General features: G+C 35.9%; 3 protein-coding genes across 14 annotated transcripts in view; 2 read left to right on the top strand and 1 right to left on the bottom strand.

Annotated features, from left to right (window-relative positions):
• NF1 (neurofibromin 1) overlaps positions 1-21,990 on the bottom strand; it is a 255,886-nt gene that overhangs the window by 44,168 nt on the left and 189,728 nt on the right. For all 9 annotated transcript variants that reach the window (XM_089900778.1, XM_089900773.1, XM_089900775.1 and 6 more), the window contains 3 exons: positions 3,685-4,117; positions 2,758-3,098; positions 160-362 (listed from right to left, as the gene is read on the bottom strand). In XM_089900778.1, coding sequence (XP_089756904.1) covers positions 160-362; positions 2,758-3,098; positions 3,685-4,117 — 977 coding nt within the window. The remainder of the gene's footprint in view (positions 1-159; positions 363-2,757; positions 3,099-3,684; positions 4,118-21,990) is intronic.
• EVI2A (ecotropic viral integration site 2A) lies at positions 6,627-10,670 on the top strand. Of its 4 annotated transcripts, none has more exons than XM_022595559.3 (3): positions 6,627-6,786; positions 7,258-7,312; positions 9,313-10,670. In XM_022595559.3, exons 2-3 carry the CDS (start codon positions 7,310-7,312, stop codon positions 10,030-10,032), a joined length of 723 nt encoding a protein of 240 aa, XP_022451267.1. In that variant the 5' UTR covers positions 6,627-6,786; positions 7,258-7,309; the 3' UTR covers positions 10,033-10,670. The 4 variants fall into 4 exon arrangements, with proteins under 4 accessions (XP_022451267.1, XP_022451266.1, XP_022451268.1 ...); XM_022595558.3 differs by having other exon boundaries at positions 7,243-7,312; XM_022595560.3 differs by lacking the exon at positions 7,258-7,312 and having other exon boundaries at positions 6,628-6,786.
• Positions 13,275-21,940, top strand: EVI2B (ecotropic viral integration site 2B). The gene is made up of 2 exons (XM_022595555.3): positions 13,275-13,371; positions 20,183-21,940. The coding sequence occupies exon 2, from the start codon at positions 20,198-20,200 to the stop codon at positions 21,551-21,553; it is 1,356 nt and encodes a 451-aa protein (XP_022451263.1). The 5' UTR covers positions 13,275-13,371; positions 20,183-20,197; the 3' UTR covers positions 21,554-21,940.

Genomic DNA, 21,990 nt, shown 5'->3' with positions numbered 1-21,990 from the left:
AATGTGGTCTACCATGAAGTTTCTTCAGTCAGACGAAAAAACAGAAGTAAAGAAGTGGAACTATACTAAAGATTTCACTGGCAAATTCTGAAATGAAACGGTTGTCTCTGAATCTTCTTAGAATCATTGTTAGTATCAAAGAAAATTATCATTACTTACTAGATTTGCTAAATCCAGAAATACACTCTTCCAAAAATTCTAAGGTGAGGTGTGGCTCATTGGCTGCCAGTGTCTTGCTAATAGAGACAATAAATAGGGTGTTGTTGGCTGGGATACATAAACCTGATGTCTCTAGTAACTGGCCCTCGATTTTTAAATTAAAGGTACAAGTTAAGGCACACAGAAGATTATAGGCAGCTGACCTAGGAGAAAACACAAATTAAGTTGTTTTAAAACCTATTCTTATAATTCCAAAATTTTTTCATAACATACAACTTACGATTCTATTACCAAGCATAGATCAACTATTTTTAAATTTTATGATCAATTAGAGATAAGATTTTGTGATTCTATGGTAAACCCAAAATACCCCTTTATCATTTAGGGATTTTTTTTAAAAGGGAAATCTTCACATAACCAGAAGAGAACTGTGAGGCTCCCGAGACAGCGAATATAAGGCCTTTCTAAAAGACATTTCATTGGGATATAAAATATGAGAATTTTATGGTCTTAAGATGGATCAATATAAAGAAAGTCAGAATAAGGCATATCATATTTTCAGTGAGGCCAAAACTCAAATTGTGGCTCCCGCTCCCACTACATCCAGTTAAAACTGGGATAATGAGAAATAAGATGGCCCTCATCAAATTAGATTGTTAAAATCTTTCATCAGCATCTACTGAATTTCTTTCTAGGCGTACTACAAGTTATAATACAAACTAGAGGTTAAACATTTTTTAAATATAATTAAGTCCCCCCTGCCATTTTTTTCTTTTATGAATTCCTACTATTATACATAAGCACTAAATTAAAAAAAAAAACAAAACCCAAACCATAATATATATCCAGGTTCCATGAGAACTAAAAGCTCCCTTATAAATGTCTAAAAATACACTTAAACAACTTAGGAAACAGCTCAAAAAACTCAATGTTTAGATTGATTTTTCTCCCCTATCCACAAAAGAAATGGTTTGCTAAGTAAATTTCAGGTTTTCCTTACCTCTGAACTTTCATCATGCTAATATATTTATGCAACAACTATATGGGGGGAAAAAGCCACTGAAATTATAAGTTTGCCTCAAGGCTTTTTCTCTGCGACAACATGCTTCAGCAAAAAGCAGAAGCTGTCAGCTCGCTTTATTTCACAAGAGAATAGAGGCTCATTCAAGCTAATAATTGTTGGAAGTTTGCTAGCATTCTTCTATAAGGAATTTTGAATTAGAAATTCAAGACAGACTTATAGTTCCATTTTCCTAAAATGGAAATATTAATATTATTGTTTCTAAGTTTATCTTTTGCAAACTCCTAGTAATTCTGAGTGATACTATTTTGACAGTGACTTTCACTCTGTATATTTCAACAGCTACAAAGAACTGGGATTCCTCAAACTGGTAGTAGGTGTCACAGGCTCCTCTGAGATAATGAAAGCTAAGCATACATGAAGTTTTGTGTATACTTTGTGGGAGTTCATGAACCCCATGAGGCCCATCCAGGTAAAGAAATCTTGCTGATTTTTTTTCCTCTCAAATAAGGGAAAATTTGGAATTCTAAAAAGCCCATTTATAAACCTGGGTTATATTATACCCAAGGGAAGATTTTCTGAAGCTAAGAATTTATATCTGTAAAAATTTGACAGTCCCAAGGTACCTGGAACAAAAAATTATCTTAACATGAAAAAGAGAGGGACAGAAGAGGGAAGTGGTGCAAAGAGACGATGGCAGAGAGAAGAAAGGGTGGGTGCAAGTTGGGAGGAAATAGTATTTGCTAAGCACGAACTATTTGCTAGATGCTATACTATACTACCACACATTTATTAAACTTTTGTAGGTTTATGAGGAAGGCAACGTTACCTTTATTTTAAAAATGAGGCAACTAGAGCTCAGAGAACTTCAGTACCTTGCCCAAAGTCATACAGAGAAGCAGATCGAGATTTAAACCTAATCTACTGACTCTACAGACCCTGCCCTTTCCTCATTCATGTTTTGATTACTAAGCCTAACCAGAACCAATTATACTCTGCTCATCTGACATCTGTATTTGTCTTAAGCTTTCTTTCAAGAATTTTGTTAAAGTTACACAGGTGGAAACTATGCTATGTTACTGAGTTACTGAACATTAAGCCCTCCTTTTCTTTTCTTTCTTTCTTTTTTCAGTTAAAATGCTAAAGTTATAAGCCCTCCTTTTCAAACAATGATAATCTAATTTGACCGCGAGGAAACTTAATAGTGATGTACTTTTGAACATGGGAAAAATTTAGAGAACTTAGGAAAGGAGAAACTTAATTTAGAAATAGACTTTTAGGGAAAAAAAAAAGACTTTTTTTTTAAAAAAACCAAACGAACAAAAAACCCCACCAACACTGCTATGCTGTATGTTTCAGCTGCAAGTTGAAAGAACATACATTGGTTTAGTGTGAATCGCCCTATTCACAATTCCACAGTTCATGCGAACTGGATGAGGTCATACTGGTTAACTAATATAGAATACCAGCCAATTTACAGTATTAAGGTAGAAGCTGCTTTAAAAGTTTATTAGTTGGTCTCATTTTAAAACCAACAAACCTTGAATAAGATTGAAATGAGTTTTTTACAAACCTACCGTAAACTAGGGTCTGAACTGCCTAAATTAAGTAATGCGATATTGAGCAGTGTCCCAGGGACATCTTTTGGGCGAATCTTGGTGTGCTGGGGGATGGAGTCAGGCTGCGACAGCTCCCAACGTGTCCGGATGTGAATGATAGACTGAACAATGGCTTCACACTCTTGGTGCATGAAGGTCAGTGGTGTGCCCTGGTTTGCAATAGTTAAGGTGAACTGGTTCTCATCCACTAGGCAGATCTCTTCAATTTCCGAAGCATAATAGATATCATTTAGAAAGACTGACTGCCCCAGGACTTTTGTTCGCTCTGCTGAGGTTACTTGAACAGCAGTAGAACCAACCTGAAAAATGGTAGCAAGAGGGTAGAGCGGAAAAGAATTAAATTTCATTACGTAGAATTCTGAGAGGTTTCGAAAATCAACCAAACAAAATACCATGTTAACCATTTAAAGAAGAGTTACCACCATTATGTATTCAAATAGGTTCAATAATTATTGTCATAAATGCTGTCAAAAGTGACTGAAAACAGCAGAAAAAAGTTATTTTTTAAAAGGTCAAGAATCCTATGGATAATTACAGGTTTTATCTTGAAGGTTCACCTTCCTTACTCTGCAAAAAGCATGTAATAATCAGAAGAACTCTCAATAGGTAATTTTCCACTGTTCACATATTCCTACTGTAAGACGGATACACAGCAAACTGCCCATTCTACAACACTCTCCTGCCTCCAATCCAACCTGGAATATTATTAAGGGTACACCTCTCCAGTTTTCTGCAGGACCTCCATGAAGATACAGAAAGCTTGGTTTTCCTCCATCTGGACTTTACGTTTGACACATTACTACCGGGACCCTGGGGAGTCCAGTATATAGTCAGGTTAGTCAAGAAAGGCAATGAATCACTTACCTAACAGGGAGTGAAACTTACTTTAATAGAAACCTTGGTGTCTTTGTGAGCTAGCTTGAGAGCATTGTGGAATACCTTCAGGTCCTCTTCTAAAGCCAAGGTGGCAGCGGGTAGTTTCTGTTGTTCATGCTCAATGTGCTCGGCCAGTTTCCCAGGACAGTCTATGAAAACGAGTCTTTTGCTGCCTTTGAGGCCAGTCAGCAGCCGCTCGTGATACTTGGTGTATTCCCTGACCCAGGAGTTACAGTTATAGATATAGACTGCAGAGACATTATCATAAGCAAAGCCAGGAAAAACAACAAACCACTTGGAGAGAAAGTCTGTTTTAAAGCGATTGCTAGGCCCAGTATGGGTAAGGTCCACGACAATTTCATATGGCTTTGCATAATATGGCTTTAAAGTAAGTAAGACGTGGTATATCAGCAAATCGCCATTGATTTGACCAGTTTTGAACCTAAGGAAGATGAAAAAAAGTACACAGATCATTAACAAAGTTCTGAATGGATATACAGATGCTACTAATCTATTTTATTCCCTTATATTCTGACTAGTCTTCTAGAGAAAACTAACTATAATATTAAACAATTGCACAAAGTCTGAATCCATTTTTTAAATCACTTGTTCTTAAGACACTGAGAAGTAAGGCCGAAGTAAAATGGAAGAGACAAATCCCCAGATCAATAACTTTGAGCAACAATAACAACAACAAACCTGCCCACCAGTCAAGCAAGGAGGAAGTCAATGGACCTTGGTTGGTTGCTTCTAGGCCCATCCAAGTTCCCAGGTGAACAGTCTGGGTGGGAATGACCTACTTGGAGTCCTGGAGTAAACTGAATGACTTATAATCAATTCCTTTATCCCATCGTGACCAGAGAGAATGGTTCAACAACGATCACATGACTCAAAGCAGAACAACCAGGGCCAAAGAGGCCCAATTCAAAGACTTCAGCTTAAACCGTTGGGAATCGAGACCTTTTTCTTTCCTGATGTTTATAAATGAGGGACCATATATCTCTGGCAGCTGTTAGCTTATATCTTGAGATATGAAGGAAGAGCCTGTCTAAAAACTGAAGAAATGGAGCAGAGAAATGAAGAGCGAAACTGGGGCCCTGGCCATTTCATCTGAGTCCTAGATAAAGCCCCTCTCCTGGGATCACATTTATCCCTGTACGACTCAGTTGTGTGAGCCAATAAATTCCACTTTTTGATTAAGCTGTATTAGGTCATATGTTGCTTACACTCAAAAGAATGCGAATCAACGTGAGGAGTCAAAATAAGGACCATCAGAAAGCCCACAAATTATAGTACGGGAATTTCAAATCAAAACCACCAGTGTTCTATACTTGATGACTCAGGTGGTACTACGAAGTAGGCTAAGATAAACATCCTTTCCTAAGAGTTTTAAATCTTACTGGGAGAAAATAAGACAAAACTATGACAAGTCAAATGATTTCAAAATAAAAGAAAAATATTTCAAGAACAAAGGAAAGATGTGAGGTAGTATGGAATCACTTGTCAAAGAAATTGCAGAGAAAAATACTTTTGTTAAGTTCAAAGGAGTGGAGAAATCAACACAAACTGGGTAACCAGTGAAAACTACATAAAAGATGCTGAAGCGGCAGGAGGAATTTCAAACTCAACAAGAAGGGGGATGGGCAGGCCTCATGGAGAGAGGGAAAGGAGAAAAATAGGTAACCAGATGTGTTGAGCTAAGAATCAGCTAGTTTAGCTAGAATGGGAGATTCACGTAGAGAAGTTTTAAGAGATAAAGATGGAAAAATACAGAATAGCTAAATTGTGAATGGACCAGAACTGTTCAACTAAGGGGCTCAGGTTTTCTCCTAGAAGCCTGGCATTTCTCAGAGGATGTTCTGTGAAGCACCAGCATCAGAATCAACTGTGGTGCTTGATAAAAATGCAGTTTCCTGTCCCAGCCCAGACCTACTATATACGAATTTATGCAGTGAAGCCTGGGAATTTTCATTGTTTTGAAACAACCTTCTCATCTGATATTTATGTGCATAAACATTTCTGAATTGCTGCTGTAGGTGTTAGGGAGTTATTCAACCACATTTTTTAAAAGAAAGGGGTGTTATGATCACAGGAAGTGATATATACAACATATATGAAGGAGTCGGGGCTAGTAAAAAAAGATGTTGTAGTAGTCTAGGTATGGTTTAATAAGCATCTAAAATACTAGGGTTACGGTGAAAATAAGTGACAGTGAAAGAAGAAACTGACTCAGAAATATGAAGAAAGGACCGACATGATCCAAGGTCTGATCAGCGCTGAAAGAAAGGACTTGAATTAAAAGGACTTGCTGTATACCAAGGCTCTGTCATTACAAAGAATGTTGCTACCATGAACAAAAACAGAGATCATGAGGGGCAGCCACTTGGGGGAAAAATGAAGTCCATTTTAGACTGAATATGAAGTGATGACAGGACGTTCTAGGGGAGTGTGTGTGTGTGTGTGTGTGTGTGTGTACACTAAACCACACAAAAGCATCTTCTGTCCCTTATAATCTAAGTGATCAGATATTCTCTCCAAATTATTGTTGCAGTTCCACACTTTGAGATGTTGGTTATATACATTACTGTTTCTATTATCTGACCAATACCCCGGGTCTCCAAACTCATGTTATCAAATCAGTCTGTGGTATACAAATACAATTTTTAGAGATGATTTTAATGCTCAATCTCAGGGAAAATGCTATTCTCTCTTCATTTTAATGATACTAACGTATCATTCAAGAGCATACAGCAGGCATACATAATAAATGTAAGGTCAAAAGGCATTAAGCAGAAAACCCTCCCTGCCCTGGAGGCGGGGACTTGTTCTACAAAGGCTCCTGTTATGCCAGTGGCCAACTAGACAAGTTGGAGTTTTTTTCTTTTTTTCCCCTGTGACATGTGCTTTAGTTGCAGTGGAAAGGAAATGTGTCATCTGTGGTTAGTGGAAAGCTAGCTGTACATATCCTTTTTAACTGCAGATTTACTTTTAGGCTCAGATTCTTCAAGTCTATTCTGCCTTAAATTACTTGGAAGCTGTGCTTCAAGACAAGAAAAGAAGTGGCTTATTAAAATCAGGTTATAATAAGATTTTGACCAAGCATTTTGTAAGGTAGGTCATATATATGGCTTTTCTTATGCCTTTTCACTTATAACTTCATACAGATTAGTGTTTGAGGAAGTGCTTTCAAGCAGTACTTAAGTATCTTACTAACAAAGTAGATTTAGTAATGGAAAACGTGTGCTCTTTTTTTCTCTCCTATTAAGTAAAATTTAAGTAAGAAATGGAAAGATTTACCATCAACATAGAGCTTTAAATTAGGATTAAGAAGGATCTGAGCTTAGACTCCAGAGTGAATTGCACAGTTTTATTTGTTATTAAAATAAGTTTAAAAAATAAATTTCTCATTACTAACGCTTAGGCATTATAAATTTTATTGAAAATGACCAGAGATAAAGAAAACTTTTGATAACAACCTGGCCTCCACTGCATAAATCTGGGATGTAGAGACAGCTCTCTATTCTTAGGCATTTGTAAGGGTAAGAGAAAGTCTCATTTTGTTAACAGTTTGTTTATTTGGAGATGACAGTACATCTGGCTGAAGACAATCAACAGCGGGCCTATTATCTATCCCATGGTGAGCACTGTTAAAATGTGTACGAATACTATGATGCATATTACATTGTTAATGAACTAATGTGACAAGAATAATAACCCGCTTTAAATCATTTTAGCATCTAATGCAGAAGTCCAGTCTAGTTTAAAAGGATGGAAATTACTTGCGAACCCAATTTAAAGTATTTCTCTTTGTGGAAGAATCATAAAGTAGCCAAAGATTTATGTCATTCAACTTAAAAATTGAAGCTGGACACTACTAGATACAAGTCAGTGCACAATATCTTTAACTGTCTATTAAAGATCATAATCCAAAAAGTAATCTTACTTCTAGAACACATATGAAAGGTTTCTTTCCCTCCCTATTATCAATAGAAAATATTACTTCAGAGGTTAGTTTCCAGTTAGCATTGTTTACTATATGCTAATTTTGTTTGTATAACAATATATCACATTTGTTATTCTTAAGTCAACTATACTTCAATTAAAAAAGAAGAAGAAGAAGAAGCATGAGTAGCAGCAGTATCTGTGTCACCTGAGTGTGGGTTAGAAATCTTAGGTCCCTCTTAGACCTATGGAATAAATTTGCATTAAAAAAAAAAACAAACAACAAACTCCCATGTACATTTTTTGAGAAGAACTTATATAAAATAAAGTTCTTAAATGGCAATTTTATTTAGTACATCTCAGGAGAATAATCTAGTTTTTGCTTCTACTTCCCTATTCATATAAATGCTAACAATAAAATACTCTTACAAAAGTGGCTCAGACTGGAATACTATTTTGAGAGATAGCTCAATAATGGTAATAAATCTTTCCTGCTTGTTTACCAGTGCCTGGAACAGATATGCTAGTTGTATTTAAATCTTCAATCTTACAGTGAATAATGAAAATCAGGATCAGACTTTGTCCCCTTTGTGGACTGGCTTCCAGAGAGCTCAGAGCCAAAACTGAAATTCCACTTTTTCCTTTACAGGTTGAGACTCATGATCTGCCTTGACTTCCCAATTGAGTCAAAATCCCCTTGATCTTGATGTTGTCTTTATTTCTATTAAATATTTTATTGTATAATTTATTTTTAAAAATTATGTCAAAATATTCACAGAAAAATTCTAAGCATAAATAATAATGAAAAAAGTCAATAATTTTTGTTGAACTTTTGAGATTATTCAAAAGAAACTTGCCTCTTTTTCTCTGTTAATGCCAAATGTTTAGGATGAGAAAAGTCGCATGCCTTTGCTTTCAGAAAGCCACAATAAGTCGGGGGATGTAGAGGTGAAGGGAGACCCACCACCATAGAACTGCTTTCACAACTACTAGGAATATATTTCTAAGTACCAGCTTTATTCTAAGCTTCAAGATAAACACTCAAGAAGAAAAAAGAACATCTTGAATTCCTACTTGAAGTCCGTTTTCTTTTGGTTGCTACCACACTTCCCTGTTCCTGAACTGCCCCCCCTCCCATCACCACAAAGCCATTTGCATTTTCTTTTCATACATGAAGCAAAATGTCCCATTTCTCCTTTACTATAAAGATTGGTGACTCATTTGTTAGAGGATGGGGAGTTTCTACAAGGAGTTTCCTTAAATGGTCAGGAAAAAAAAAAAGGAGGAATCAAAAAAGTAAAAGCCGAAGTATCTGACTCAAAGCTGAAGTCTAGCATGCTTAAGAGGGAGAAAACTATAAAACCACGGTATTCAGTTTACAACGATTAGTAGGTATGCTACCTTTTAGCATTTAAACAATTAATAGAAATTAAACTGTTTTAATTTCTATTAAATTAAATGTAATGCTACCTTTTAGCATTTAAACAATTAATAGAAATTAAACTGTTTCTTTATATGTAGCCTAACAGAAAAAAAAAATCAGTTCAGAAGGAATTCAAACAGGATAGCAAATGTTAGGCATGAGCTTACAGCTAATTTATAACATTATCAGCTGTCTATCTTTTAACTACAATTACCAAAACGAGGAACCGTTATTCTTTCACAAGTTAACAAATTTTATTGCTATCCCAACAGATTACCAGTATACTCACGGACATGGAACACACAGGACATTACCTGCATCTTGCCTTTCTGATGACAACAGTTTTTTCTTTGTCTCCTGGAACAAAAGCAAACTATACCCATCTGTGGGCTAATAATACTACTGTCTTGGATCCAGATATTCAAAATAAGATGGGCAGAAGCCAAAATGACAACATTAACACAAACCCTACAACTCCTGAAGTAGATAAAAAAGTTATTTCTACAAAAATGCCTGAAATAGCAACATCATCTCACATGGCATCTTTAACTCCTAAATCTGAACTGGAGCTTTACATATCTTCCGTTGTCAGGAACAGTTCTCCAGCAGTACATAGCGTTGAAAACACAAGCAAAAGTCACAGCGAAATTTTCAAAAAAGGTGTCTGCGAGGAAAACAACAACAAAATGGCTATGCTAGTTTGCTTAATTATAATTGTGGTGCTTTTTCTTATCTGTACAATTTTATTTCTATCAACTGTGGTTCTGGCAAACAAAGTCTCATCTCTCAGACGATCAAAACAAGTAGGCAAGCGTCAGCCTAGAAGCAATGGCGATTTTCTGGCAAGCAGTGGTCTATGGCCTGCTGAATCAGACACTTGGAAAAGAGCAAAACAGCTCACAGGGCCTAACCTAATGATGCAATCTACTGGAGTGCTCACAGCTACAAGGGAAAGAAAAGATGAAGAAGGAACTGAAAAACTCACCAACTAACAGATGCTTTAGTGAAGAAAAATGCAAAGTAGCAATGAGAAAGTTTCTGGAGTAAAAATGAAGTCAGTTTGATATTTAATGCCAAGGTGTTGTTCTGATGGTCTAAAATTTAACATGGCAGGCTGTGCAATTTAGAATCAAGCAGGTGAGAAGGGGGGAAGTATGCCTGCTTACTTAATTACTTAAACTGTGTCTGACACTATTTTAAAGAGCAAAAATAAAACCACCAAGCATCTGAGGAAGGTTTTAAAGACAAGCTGAAGGAACTGACTAATACAGGTAGAAAGGGGCAATTAAATATTTCCTGTTCAGCAAGAGTAGTTAAATGATCTTTGTCCGAATGTTATTAAATTTGAAGAGTTTTAGTGTGTCGTTAGAGGCAAGTATATGCTTTAACATCTAACAGAAGTCACATTCTTAATGCGTAGAGTTGAACTGTATAGTTACGTGGTACTTTCTTTGCTGAATGTGACAGAATCCATACCAGCTCATCTATCAACACAGCTAATGTTATGCTAGATGTTTTCATCTTTGTATACGGCACACATAAGAAAGTGGTTTTCTACTCTAAATATTTAATTAAAACTTTAAATTTTGTATAATAAATTAAGACTTGTTATAATAAAAGTGACTACGTACATTTTCATTCACTTTATTATTTTAGAGAATACACTGTCAAGATCAATAAGAAATAGAGCACAACTGAAACAGATGAGATTTATAGCCACAACAGAAGGCTGAGTGTAAATGTAAAGCATATCTTACCGTTTAAGTGTAACATAACTCTACTCCATAAATATTGCTTATTGGATTATTTATAGCAAATATCCAAAGGCTGATTATTTTTTGGACTTTGAGAATGCCAAGTGGACTAATAAATGACCAATTTTATTTATTATCCAATATGACATAAGCAAAGGAAAGACGTGTGTGTGTGTGTGTGTGTGTGTGTGTGTGTGTGTGTTTATTCTAATTTGGAAAACAGGATACTTCAGGTAATTCTTTAACCTTTAAAGGAACTGGGTTCAAGTAAAATAATGACTTACATTTAGGTCAAGACTTCCGTCATCAATTCAATATATTACAAAAACTGTTTTGAGAGACTTTCCAAATGTCCATTGAAACTGACACAGGGCATACTTAATTAAAGATCAGACCACATTTAAAAAATCTCATCCCTTACTGAGCATTTATTTTGGGCAATATGCTAGACATTTAAGAAAATATTTTATATATTTTTTCCAAGTATTACCACCATCTTACCCTCCCTTCTAGGTTAGTGATTCTCATCCCGACTGCAAATCAGAATCACCTGAAGAGTTTAACTCACCAGTGCCCAAGTCACACCCCTTCCTTCTGATTTAATTAGAATGGGGTGAGCTCGAGCTCCAGGCATTGATAATTTTTGCATAATTCCCTAGGTCACTGCTCTTGGTCATCGAATTCAATTCTTAAAATTTCCACAGCTCTAAAGATCTAGGTTACATTTTTTTTAAGGTTACCTCTTAAAATGAGAGGGGGAAAAAAAAGCATCAATTTTATTATCAATTTATTACCAATTTATAAAAAATCCATTTCCTAAATAACAAATCATAACCACATTATTTCAGAAAAAGGTAAACATCAACAAAGGAAAAAGGAAAGCAAGAGAATACTCATGCCGATTGTGGTGCATCAGGTTATCTTTTGAGGGGTAAAAAGGATCAGACTTGAAAGGACACTGGCTGGGCAGAGCTCCCATTCTGTGCAAAAAAAAAATCTGAGATTGTGTACTAGAACAAACAGTGACAACACAAAGCAGTCCTTGAATCAAGTGTCATATATAAATACTTGTCAGTAAACTGAAACAAATTAGTGTCTTTTTAAAAAGAAGAAATTAACTAGACAACTACTTTCCTATTCAACATACATTTTCTCACGAAACAGAAAGCTATTGCAGGAATCTTTAAGATTCGTCACTCACTATCTTGGCTATTAAACACAAATCCTCAGATTGACAGTATCCAATGGCAGCTCATGAAAAGTGGCTCCTTTCCCAACTTGACCAGTGTTTAAAGATGATAGGTTAAGATATGTTTTGAATTCAAAATTTAAAAGTTATTTTTGAACTAAGACACTTTTGTTTTCTACCCTTGGGGTGCTATGGTCCACATGCTTATTAATTCAGGGATTTAGAAATAGTGAAACAAAAGTTTATACCATATTTTTAAAGTTTATAGCATATTGTATACTATATATATAGCAAATTATATTATATAAAATAAGTTTATAGCATATTAAAAAAAAACTATTCTTTTTGTACCAAGTTTTAAGTGCCTTGAAGTTAAGAACTAGGTCTTAACAATCTGTGTTCCTCTGCAGTGACCAGGGGAAAGCGGGGCATGGTTTAATGCTTACTGTATCTACTATAATAGGTGCTATGCTAGGCACTTTACATTTATCTAATTCCATAATACATTTATAAATTAAGAATTATGATCTCCATTTTTCAGATGAGGAAAGAGGCTAGAAGGTGACATGCCCAAAGAAATCTGTATTCAGACTGACTCATACTCTTCTCAACATACTTTGCTTATTAGTTAACTTATTTAAAAAATGATTCCCAATTTATTTTACCTTGCACCGACACTTACTTTGTGGGTAACCAAAGAGCTGTGGACTTGAACTCAAAAATCATTTAGGAAAGTATCTGGTCAAAAATTAATCACACTTTTACCTGGGCTTAGCCTAAATTATGTATGAGGAAATAACATTAACATTTACTGGCTATCTACTGTGTGTAAGGCATTTACACATGTTATGTTATCTTACTTAATCCTCACAAAACTCAATAATAGAAATATTCCTCCGGAGGAGGAAACGGTGACTCAGAAGTGCAGCGACTTGCCTAAGGTCATACAAGAAAACAGGACACATCATTCACTTGTTATGAAAAGAAATCTCACTATGGGTAATAACCTGACTGGCAGTTTTTCCTTACAACATATAATTTTCTCTCCAAGGTTCTATTTTAAATAACTAAACTATATAATCACATTACTAGAGAGTCTCAAATGTTTACCTATAAATGTTAATTAAAAGCACTCAAATCATGTAGCTCCAAACTGTTTCAAAATAAATTCTGTTAAAGTAGTACATTTCTTAGTCATTTTGTGGCTTACTGCACTTCCGGAACCAACTATTGATAAACTTCCTCTTTTTCTACAGAAACCATTTCAGTTTGCTAAAGGACCATTTTTAATCTGAACTGAACCACCCCTTTTGCTTTCTTAGCCAAATGACCAAAATGTCCAGTTAGAACAAGAATTCAGCATTCTGCAAAACAAGTTAACAGCTGAGGTAAGACAATTTTCACACTGGCAATCTGGTTTGATCTTTGCTTTATACAGAATTTATTTTTAAAACTAAAATTTCATTATTGTTTTAAACTTAAAGTCTGAGAGTCTAAAGATGTCTATAACAGGTATTGTGGTTTTGTTGCATGGAATTTTAAAAATTCAGTGTTGAGCCTGCCTTGGAGAAAAATTTTCACCTAGGTTTCTATAATGTTAACCCTTTAAAGTTTATTGGTTCACTATGTTTGTTGACCTTAGCTCTGTAATTAAAAGAAATAAATCTATAGCCATGACAGAAAACACTAAGGGTTGGAAATAAAACTAGAATTCATGGGGATATGACTGAATTTACAACCCCAAAATACCGATTGCTAAAAGTTCTGATTTGCTGTCCATAAAATTCTCCTGTATATAAGCATAATCCATAGACCTAAATTATTTTTACTTTTTAATCCCCTTTAGTTTCCATGGTAAGAATGGTCACCTTCACCTAATTAAAAAAAAAAAACCCAAAGGTGATTAGATGAGATATTCAGTTATCATCATATATGCTTTATTTTTCACACAAATAGAATTTTAAATTTAAGTAATAATGACATGAAAATATTATCCTTCATTTTTACAGCTAAGAGAAAACTGCTATGATAAAATGTGTATATATATACTCATATCATCTACATATTTATGTCATGTATTATAATCTGAGTCTTTAGTAAACAGTGTAAAATAGATATAGAAAAAAATACCCACAGAATAGAAAGTTGTTAATATGGAGAGAAGATGCTTATTCTGTAAGTAAGCTGGACAATTACAAAGTGAACATCCTCCAAAATAAAAACTGCAAAGAGTTTACATAGACTTGTAATATAACAGTTATAAAGTGGGTGGTGATATCCTATTTCAACATTTCATTAAATACTTATGACTTTCCCTCATATAAGTCCACTTTGGATTTCTTCTAAGTAACTATTACAGAAGTTAAAAAAATAAAGATTTGTATCTCTTTTTTTTTGGCAAGACTTGTCTATATATATACATATATTTTTAAAATAATTAATTAATTTATTTATTTTTGGCTGCGTTGGGTCTTTGTTGCTGCGTGCAGGCTTTCTCTAGTTGTGGCGAGCAGGGGCTACTCTTCGGTGCAGTGCTCGGACTTCTCATTGCGGTGGCTTCTCTTGTTGCGGAGCACAGGCTCTAGGCATGTGGGCTTCAGTAGTTGTGACACGCAGGCTCAGTATTTGTGGCATGTGGGCTCAGTATTTGTGGCTCACAGGCTCTAGAGTGCAGGCTCAGTAGTTGTGGTGCACGGGCTCAGCTGCTCCGCAGCATGTGGCATCTTCCCGGACCAGGGCTCAAACCCATGTCCCCTGCATTGGCAGGCGGATTCTTAACCACTGCACCAGGGACATCCTGTCTATATATTTTTAAAGGGTCAGTCTCAAATGTAGAGTTTAATAGTGCTTGTGTTTTTCAACTAATGCCTATATAATTCTACTCAGAAGGAAATTATGAATTCTGAATAAGTCTGAAACTGTTAAATATAAATCTGATGCCTGTCAATGTCCAATCTTTAAAAATCACCTCAAGTATGACAGCTTATAGGCTAACCATTCAAAACTCCCATAGCTGTTTTCATAGTCACAGGACTAAAATGGTTTCCTGGTAGTTCTTGTCCAACCTTTTATACAAGACTAACTCCAAAAGTTACTAACATATCTGTTCCCAGAGAGCTCACATCTCCTCCCCTCATAAAGCATTCCTATTTCATAATTTTACTACGAATGTAACAGAAGGAAAGAGCTCTAGTACAGGACTGACTGGTTTCCGTATCAGTGCCACTGTTTAGAGCTGTGACACTTTGGCAAGTTACCCAACTTCTCTGTGCCTCAGCTTTATCTGTAAGATGATGATAACATCACCTTGCTCATTAAAATAGGATAGTGCTGAACATTTGGCATGTACTCAGTAAATGGTAGCTATTACTACTGATAAAAAATAGTCATCAAATAATTCCTATCATAGTTCAAAGTGAATTTCCCTTTCTGCCTTTCCTCAAGATATGGAACTGCTGTGTTCTTCCTTTTCTGGTTTCATAACATTACTAGTTGGAGATACAATAAAATTTAGGTACACTGAATTTTAATCTATTATATTATAACATTATATCAAAGTAACCGAAATTCAAATGATATTTTTGATACTGCTACCTACACTTGCCTTGTCTAGGATATGCTATCCAAATCTCCTTGATTCCCCTTAAAAGACAATGACATCTCTCTTATCATATCCAACTTAGCATCAATTTTAAATGCTAAATCCTTTATGTACTTATGCATTATATTTATGAGAACATGTCTAATATATGGGGACTCCTACTTCACTATAACTGCCTTTAAACAGCTTAAACAGCTGATTTTTTTCTTCTTTTTAAAAAATGTTCTATATTCAGGAAAAACAAAGGACCAAAATCACAGACTTAAACCTCAAAGTCCAAAACTAAAATAATGAGCAAAATACTGCCGTGTAAAAGTAGACAAATTCAGGGTTTCCCTGAGCAGCAGACTAAGGGATTTCTAGAAAAATGCTATATAGATTGTGCATAGGTTATTTAGAGTAATTAACAAGTATGCTTCTGGGTAGTGCCAGGAAAAAAAAGGGAGGTGGGGAATCTTAAGGATACTTAGAACAGATAGGAGAGCCTGAAATGAAAGGTAAGTGAGTTTGAGAAGGTGGGTGATTTAAGTCCTGTCCTCCATTTTGGGAAGATCGTTCCTCTTTGCTGGTTCCCTGTATCCGCAAAGGCGGAGAGCAGCATTTTGTGGTTCCTTCTTTCTTCTACTTCAATCTTCTCCCCCAACGTCTAATTTTGTTCACTTTAACCTTCTACCCTAACTTCTGGCTAAATGCATAATCACTATTTATTCTTCAGCTTTTTTATTAACTTTTCTTCAATACCTTCTCTAATCCACTTACCTTCCCCTTTTCCATGTATTTGCTGCTTACTCTAAGTTTTGCTTTATTTTTCTCCTTTGTGTTATTTTGTATTTCTTTGTATTCCTTTTTCATTTCATCTTATCCAACATTTTCTCCTCCTTTTTACTCCCCTGCCCCATATGGTTCTTTCTTTCTACCCTCTTCCCCTGCAGAAGCAATGTTGGTATTTCAGGTATACATGGCTTATATATATATTTAAAATACATATGTTAAATAACTTTCTGCATTGGTAGAAACACTGGCCTCACTGTCTCTGAACTAGAAAAAAAAAGCCAGTTTCTTCACTAGTATACCCCCTATTTATTCTTTTTTAAAATCCTGTTCCTTTTTTCTGGACTATTCTGAATTGCTGTAGTAGAATTCTAAGACATTCTAGTATTCTGACGTAGCAGACCCTAGGAGGTTAGATAGCTAACTGAGGAGTTGGAGAAAGGAGTAGGATAGGTAAAAAATAGAATTTGGTTTTAATATTGCTGTAACCCTTAAATGACAAGTGGCAAATCTCATACACTGAAGGTCTACGACGTTCCTATTGACAAAAGAGGCTATGAACCTATCAAAACTGATCTTACAGACTAAACTGGGCTGATAATTATATTCCTATTTGGGTTCTTTCCTTCTTTAATGCCTTTTTCAGCTAACTGAAAAAAGGAACTGTGTGGGTTTTTTAAAAAAATTTAAGAAAAGTCACAAAAGAAGAAACATTTTTTTGGTGAAGACAATTCATGGCCTATGTTCTCTGTTGCTTTGGATGGCATTTTTTGAAAACTAAAGTGAAACTCTAAAGAATAACACTTTCCAATGAGGCCTTTTTTGGGGGAAGGGGTAATCTGTAAGAATAGGAGGAGGTAGGAATTGCATGGATGATAGCCAACTAGAGATGATTTAAATTCCTATATTTACGCCAAAAGTTTCCATTTGTTTCCTTATTAAACCTTTTGCAAAGTTGATATAAAGCATAATTTAATAACTCAGATTTTACCTTCTCTGCTTACATTCTGGTAGAAGTATTAATAAACAGTGAAAAATTGACATGGAAAAGAACCAAGAAGCCCAATATAGGTTAAGCGTTTACTGAGCTGCTGACATATACAGCACTCTGCTGTAAAGGAATCAAAATATAAAGACATGAGGCAGCTTGGGGGTGGTAGAATAGAGCATATGCTTTGGAATCAGATGGTCCTGGGTATAAATTCCCAGTCTGCCACTAATAATGATATAACATTCGGCAAATTGCTTAAAGCATTTGAATTTGTCTCTTTATCTATAAATCAAGGATTACTCCATCTTTCTCAGAGTTATTTAAAGGTTAAATGAAATGAAGTATGTAAAACACCTGAGACGGTGCAACACCTAGGATGTTCCAGATAAGGAATTTTCTTTGTTTCTTTCTGCCTTCTTCAAGGTTCTTTAAAATCTTGTTTGAGGGGGTGGGATAATAAAAAGAAAATGTGAAAAGTAATTTAAAAAACACAATTATTTAAGAGAAAAGAAGTGTGAGTGAGGTACACACATGAAGACTTATCTAAGGAACTATAAAGATAACAAGAACTTCGGGGATTCAGGGAATGGCTGAGCTCTTTGGGCTGTGGTCAGTCACAGAGAATTTGGTCTAAGAAGGGGATTTAAGCTGAGGTCTGACAGACGAGGACAGGTTCAGTTAGGCAGCCAGAGGGGGAAGAAGAGGCTGGGTTTGGAAGAAAGAACACACTCTCAGAGGGTGAAAAATAGCATAATGAAAAGTGTCTGTTTAGGAAAAAAAAAAAAGTGTGTGTTTAGGAAGTATGTAAGATAAGGAATGAGAAGTTTCAGTCATGAGATATGAATCTGGACTGGTAAACTTGAGCCAGGTGGAAGAAAATTCAGTTTAGAATTTTTATCTTGACAGCAATGGGGAACTCTCAAGCAAGGGAACAGTAACCTGATCATACATGCTTGTAAGAAGACTAATTCACCAGCAGTGTGCAGGGGGTTTAAAGGAGAAATATTTTAAAATTTAGGCTTTAAGTATTACAGAGAAAATAAAGAGACTGTACAGGAAAAAAAATTACGTCTTTTCTTCTACTGTGTACCGAGTGGCAGAGGAGTAAGCAATGAAAACTACTCAAATATACTGAAAAATCTATTTGCAAAACTTGAGGGAGTTCTTCTTCTATTACTGTATCTTGCACAGACCACCAAATCTCTCTCAGATTGCCTAAAAATCAGAGAAAAACTATAGTTTCAAATCATACAGACCAGGATCTAAAACCCTTGAGATTTTCCTTTCCCTAATGTTAAGAAATAGCCAAATAGTTACCATTATGTTTAATGATGTGCAAAACAAGTATATTACACACGGAGCTGAAAAGCATCCTCACTTGAGAGATAAGGCATTTGAGAACAGGAGAGATTAAGTGACTAGTTCTCATGGTTAGATAGGTAGTTAGGTGGTAGAAGTAGAACTGGAACTTAAAGCTCTTCAAGTTTTAGCATCTGCCACATCCCACAGACTTACAGACGTGCCTTCTTTTCTTTTATGTTGTTCCCCTGGCTGGAATATTTTATTTGCTTAATTAATTCTTACAGACCTTTCAAGATTCAGTTCAAGTTTTACTTCTCTGAGAAACCTTCCCTGAAGCCCTCCCAGGCTAGCTTAGTTCCTCTGTGCATCTTCTGCAAACCTTTGTGAGAAAACTTATCAAATTATTATATTTATTTATTTATTTATTGTTTCTACCAATAGAAACTTAAAAAAAAATGTGGGGGGTATCTCCTAAACCAGAACAGGGCCTGACACAATGGTGGTGTTTATCAATTAATAAGTGAAAGCAGCAGCAAGACTACTTACTCAACCAGATTCACTGAGCACTTGAGGATTTTGAGCCTAGGACAATGAGTTGAATCAAATCCTTTAAAAATATGAGGTCCTAATATAAAGACACTGTGCTGGACACTGATGCTGCTGCAAAGATTACTCAATACAATAGATTCTGTGCGTGAGAAACTCACAAAGCTAAGTACCATTAACAAAAATAGAGAAGTTAGGACAGGAGTCACTATCGAGATGAAGATGAATTCTGTTCTTAATATGTTCAACTTGCTGATAGTGATATATATAATGGAAATGTCCACCAAGAAGTCACACAGATGGAACAAGAATTAAGGAAATTGAGGCTGGATACACAGGTTTGGGAGTTAGAGCATAAAGGTAAGAGCTGAAACCTTACAGATTCAGGATTAAGAAAAGTAGTTAAGAGTGAGGACAGAGTACATATCAAGTTATCAAGTACCATATTTAGCACGCAAGAGAAAGACAGGAGTTAGTGAGATGAGCATGAAAGAAAGATGACTACGAAGAGCTACTCAAATAGCAGTGAAGGAGTAATCAACAGTGTCAAATGTGATCAAGAGAGGAAAAAAAGAGAAAGAAAAGACCACTGGATTAGGTAATAGACGGTTACTGGTGTCCTTCGAGGCAGCAGGATCAAAGTATTTCTAGCAGTAAACAGAGGAAAAAGTAGCATGCACATGGTACCAGAATACAGAGCCTATGCATTTGAGACGTATGACTGTGAAACGAAGGACTGTAATGTAATAAACCTACAGGGGCAGCAGGGCCAAGTACAGATCTTATGAAAGAAGAGAGATCACTGCCTATGAATTCCAAATGTTATATGATAAATTAGAGTATATTTAAGAGTTGGTCACATTAGCCTATAGTGTATCAAGTCTAAATTAGGAAGATAAATACTTATCAAATACCTACCTACTTTATGCCAGATAGTAAACGATACCTAATTGTCTTTCTTTCTTTTATTATAAAACTACTGGTAAAGAGGAAACATTCTGAAATGGATCCCAAATATTTCACCATAATTTTGTTTTGTGGACATCTGAACGATACTTGTTTCTCAGAGACAGAAGCAGCTACAACAGAGAAGCAACCACAGTCTCCTATATTTAGAACATCAAGGTCATATGTCTCAACTAATTCTCAAAGCACAACAGAGAATCCTTTGGGTCAACCAACACAATTCAACAACCTTTCTTCTGGACAACCAATAACAACTGCCGAAGTTGCTGCTGGACAACCAACACCAGCTGTCTATGTGTCTTCTGGGAAACCAGCAGCACATACTTCTGCTGGACAACCACTTGCCTATAATGTCACCAGACAACCAATACCAATGGCCAACACCTCCTCCCAAGGGACAGCACTACCTGTGTTCACCTCTGCCAGACAACGATCAACACCTGCCCATTCTTCTACCAGACAACCACCACCATCTGTCCGTACTCCCACTCAACAACCATCATCTATCCACACCTCCTCTAGAAAATCAATACCACCAACTGCTCATCATCTATCCATACAACCAACACCAACTGTCAGAAGTTCACCTAGGAGTACACCAGGATTCAACCTAGAAACTACCACTAAAATCAAGAGCCCACAGAAAACCAATTCTAATTCAACAGCGGCCATATTAATTGGTTTAATTCTGACTTCTATGGTGGTAGCTATAATCATGATTGTATTGTGGAAATGCTTGCGAAAACCAGTGTTACATGATCAAAATTGGGCAGGTAGGTCTCCATTTGCTGATGGTGAAACCCCTGACGTATGTCTGGATAACATTAGAGAAAATGAAGTGTTTCCAAAACGTACATCAATTGTTTCACTTAGGGCCTGGAAACCAAGCAAAAGCACACTTTTAGCAGATGACTTAGAAATTAAGTTGTTTGAATCAAACGAAAACGTTGACGATTCTAACACTCCCAAAACAGAGGAAATAAAAGATCAAGCAAATGGCACATCAGAAGACAGTGCTGACGGATCAACAATTGGCACTGCTGTTTCCTCTTCAGATGATGCAGATCCGCCTCCACCGCCTCCTCCCCCTCTTGATTTGGAAGGACAGGCGAGTAACCAATCTGACAGACCCACAGTGACAACTGTATCTCCTCTTCCAAATGATTCCACCAATCTCCCACCACCTCTGGACTGCCCCAATCAAGTCTGTGAAGATCATGGTTCTGAGTTCAAACAGTCATTTCCACCTCCCCCTGACTCACTTAACTTGACCCTGCCTCCAGGAGATTTTATGAAAAACCAGGAGATCCAGTGTCAGCAGTTCCCTAGTCCTCCTGACTCTGATCAAAATCTCAATGAATCCCTGCCACCCCCACCTGCAGAACTGTTATAACTACTACTTGCTTTTTAGCTGATTTCTGTTCTTCTCAAAGGACTCCAATCTTTTGTTTTTCTTCATGTGATGAAATACATTAAATGGCAATTGGTAGCCAATTTTGATTTTTATTCAGGAACTACCTGAAATCTGCTCAAAGCCTATGTGCATAGGTGGAACTTTAAAAAAAAAAATTATATAACAGTGGTCTATTTACTGGCTATAGGCCCTAACTTGAATGTACAGTACATTTTACATATGTGGATGGTATGTGTATCAATAACTTAGCCATTTTGGAAATAAGCAATCTACATATGCTTATTATTACCCAATAGATATTTTTTTCCTGAAAAGCTGTGTATAAAGTTACCTTGAATAAATAAAATTTTATTTTTCCATTTCAAAGTTTGAGGGAGTGTGTGTGTGAGAGAATTTAAATATATACTCCAAGTTTT

The sequence above is a fragment of the Delphinapterus leucas genome, chromosome 19 (genome assembly GCF_059928025.1).
Source record: "Delphinapterus leucas isolate spDelLeu-1000000601 "Yukka" chromosome 19, BTC_Dleu_Yukka2, whole genome shotgun sequence".
NCBI lineage: Eukaryota > Metazoa > Chordata > Mammalia > Artiodactyla > Monodontidae > Delphinapterus > Delphinapterus leucas.
Note: the sequence above shows the minus strand (reverse complement) of the source record. Positions and strands in the feature narration are given on the sequence as shown.

What these genes read in the sequence shown, in the direction of transcription:
- EVI2B (XM_022595555.3), top strand. Translation starts at nt 20,198, where the DNA reads ATGGATCCCAAATATTTCACCATAATTTTGTTTTGTGGACATCTGAAC.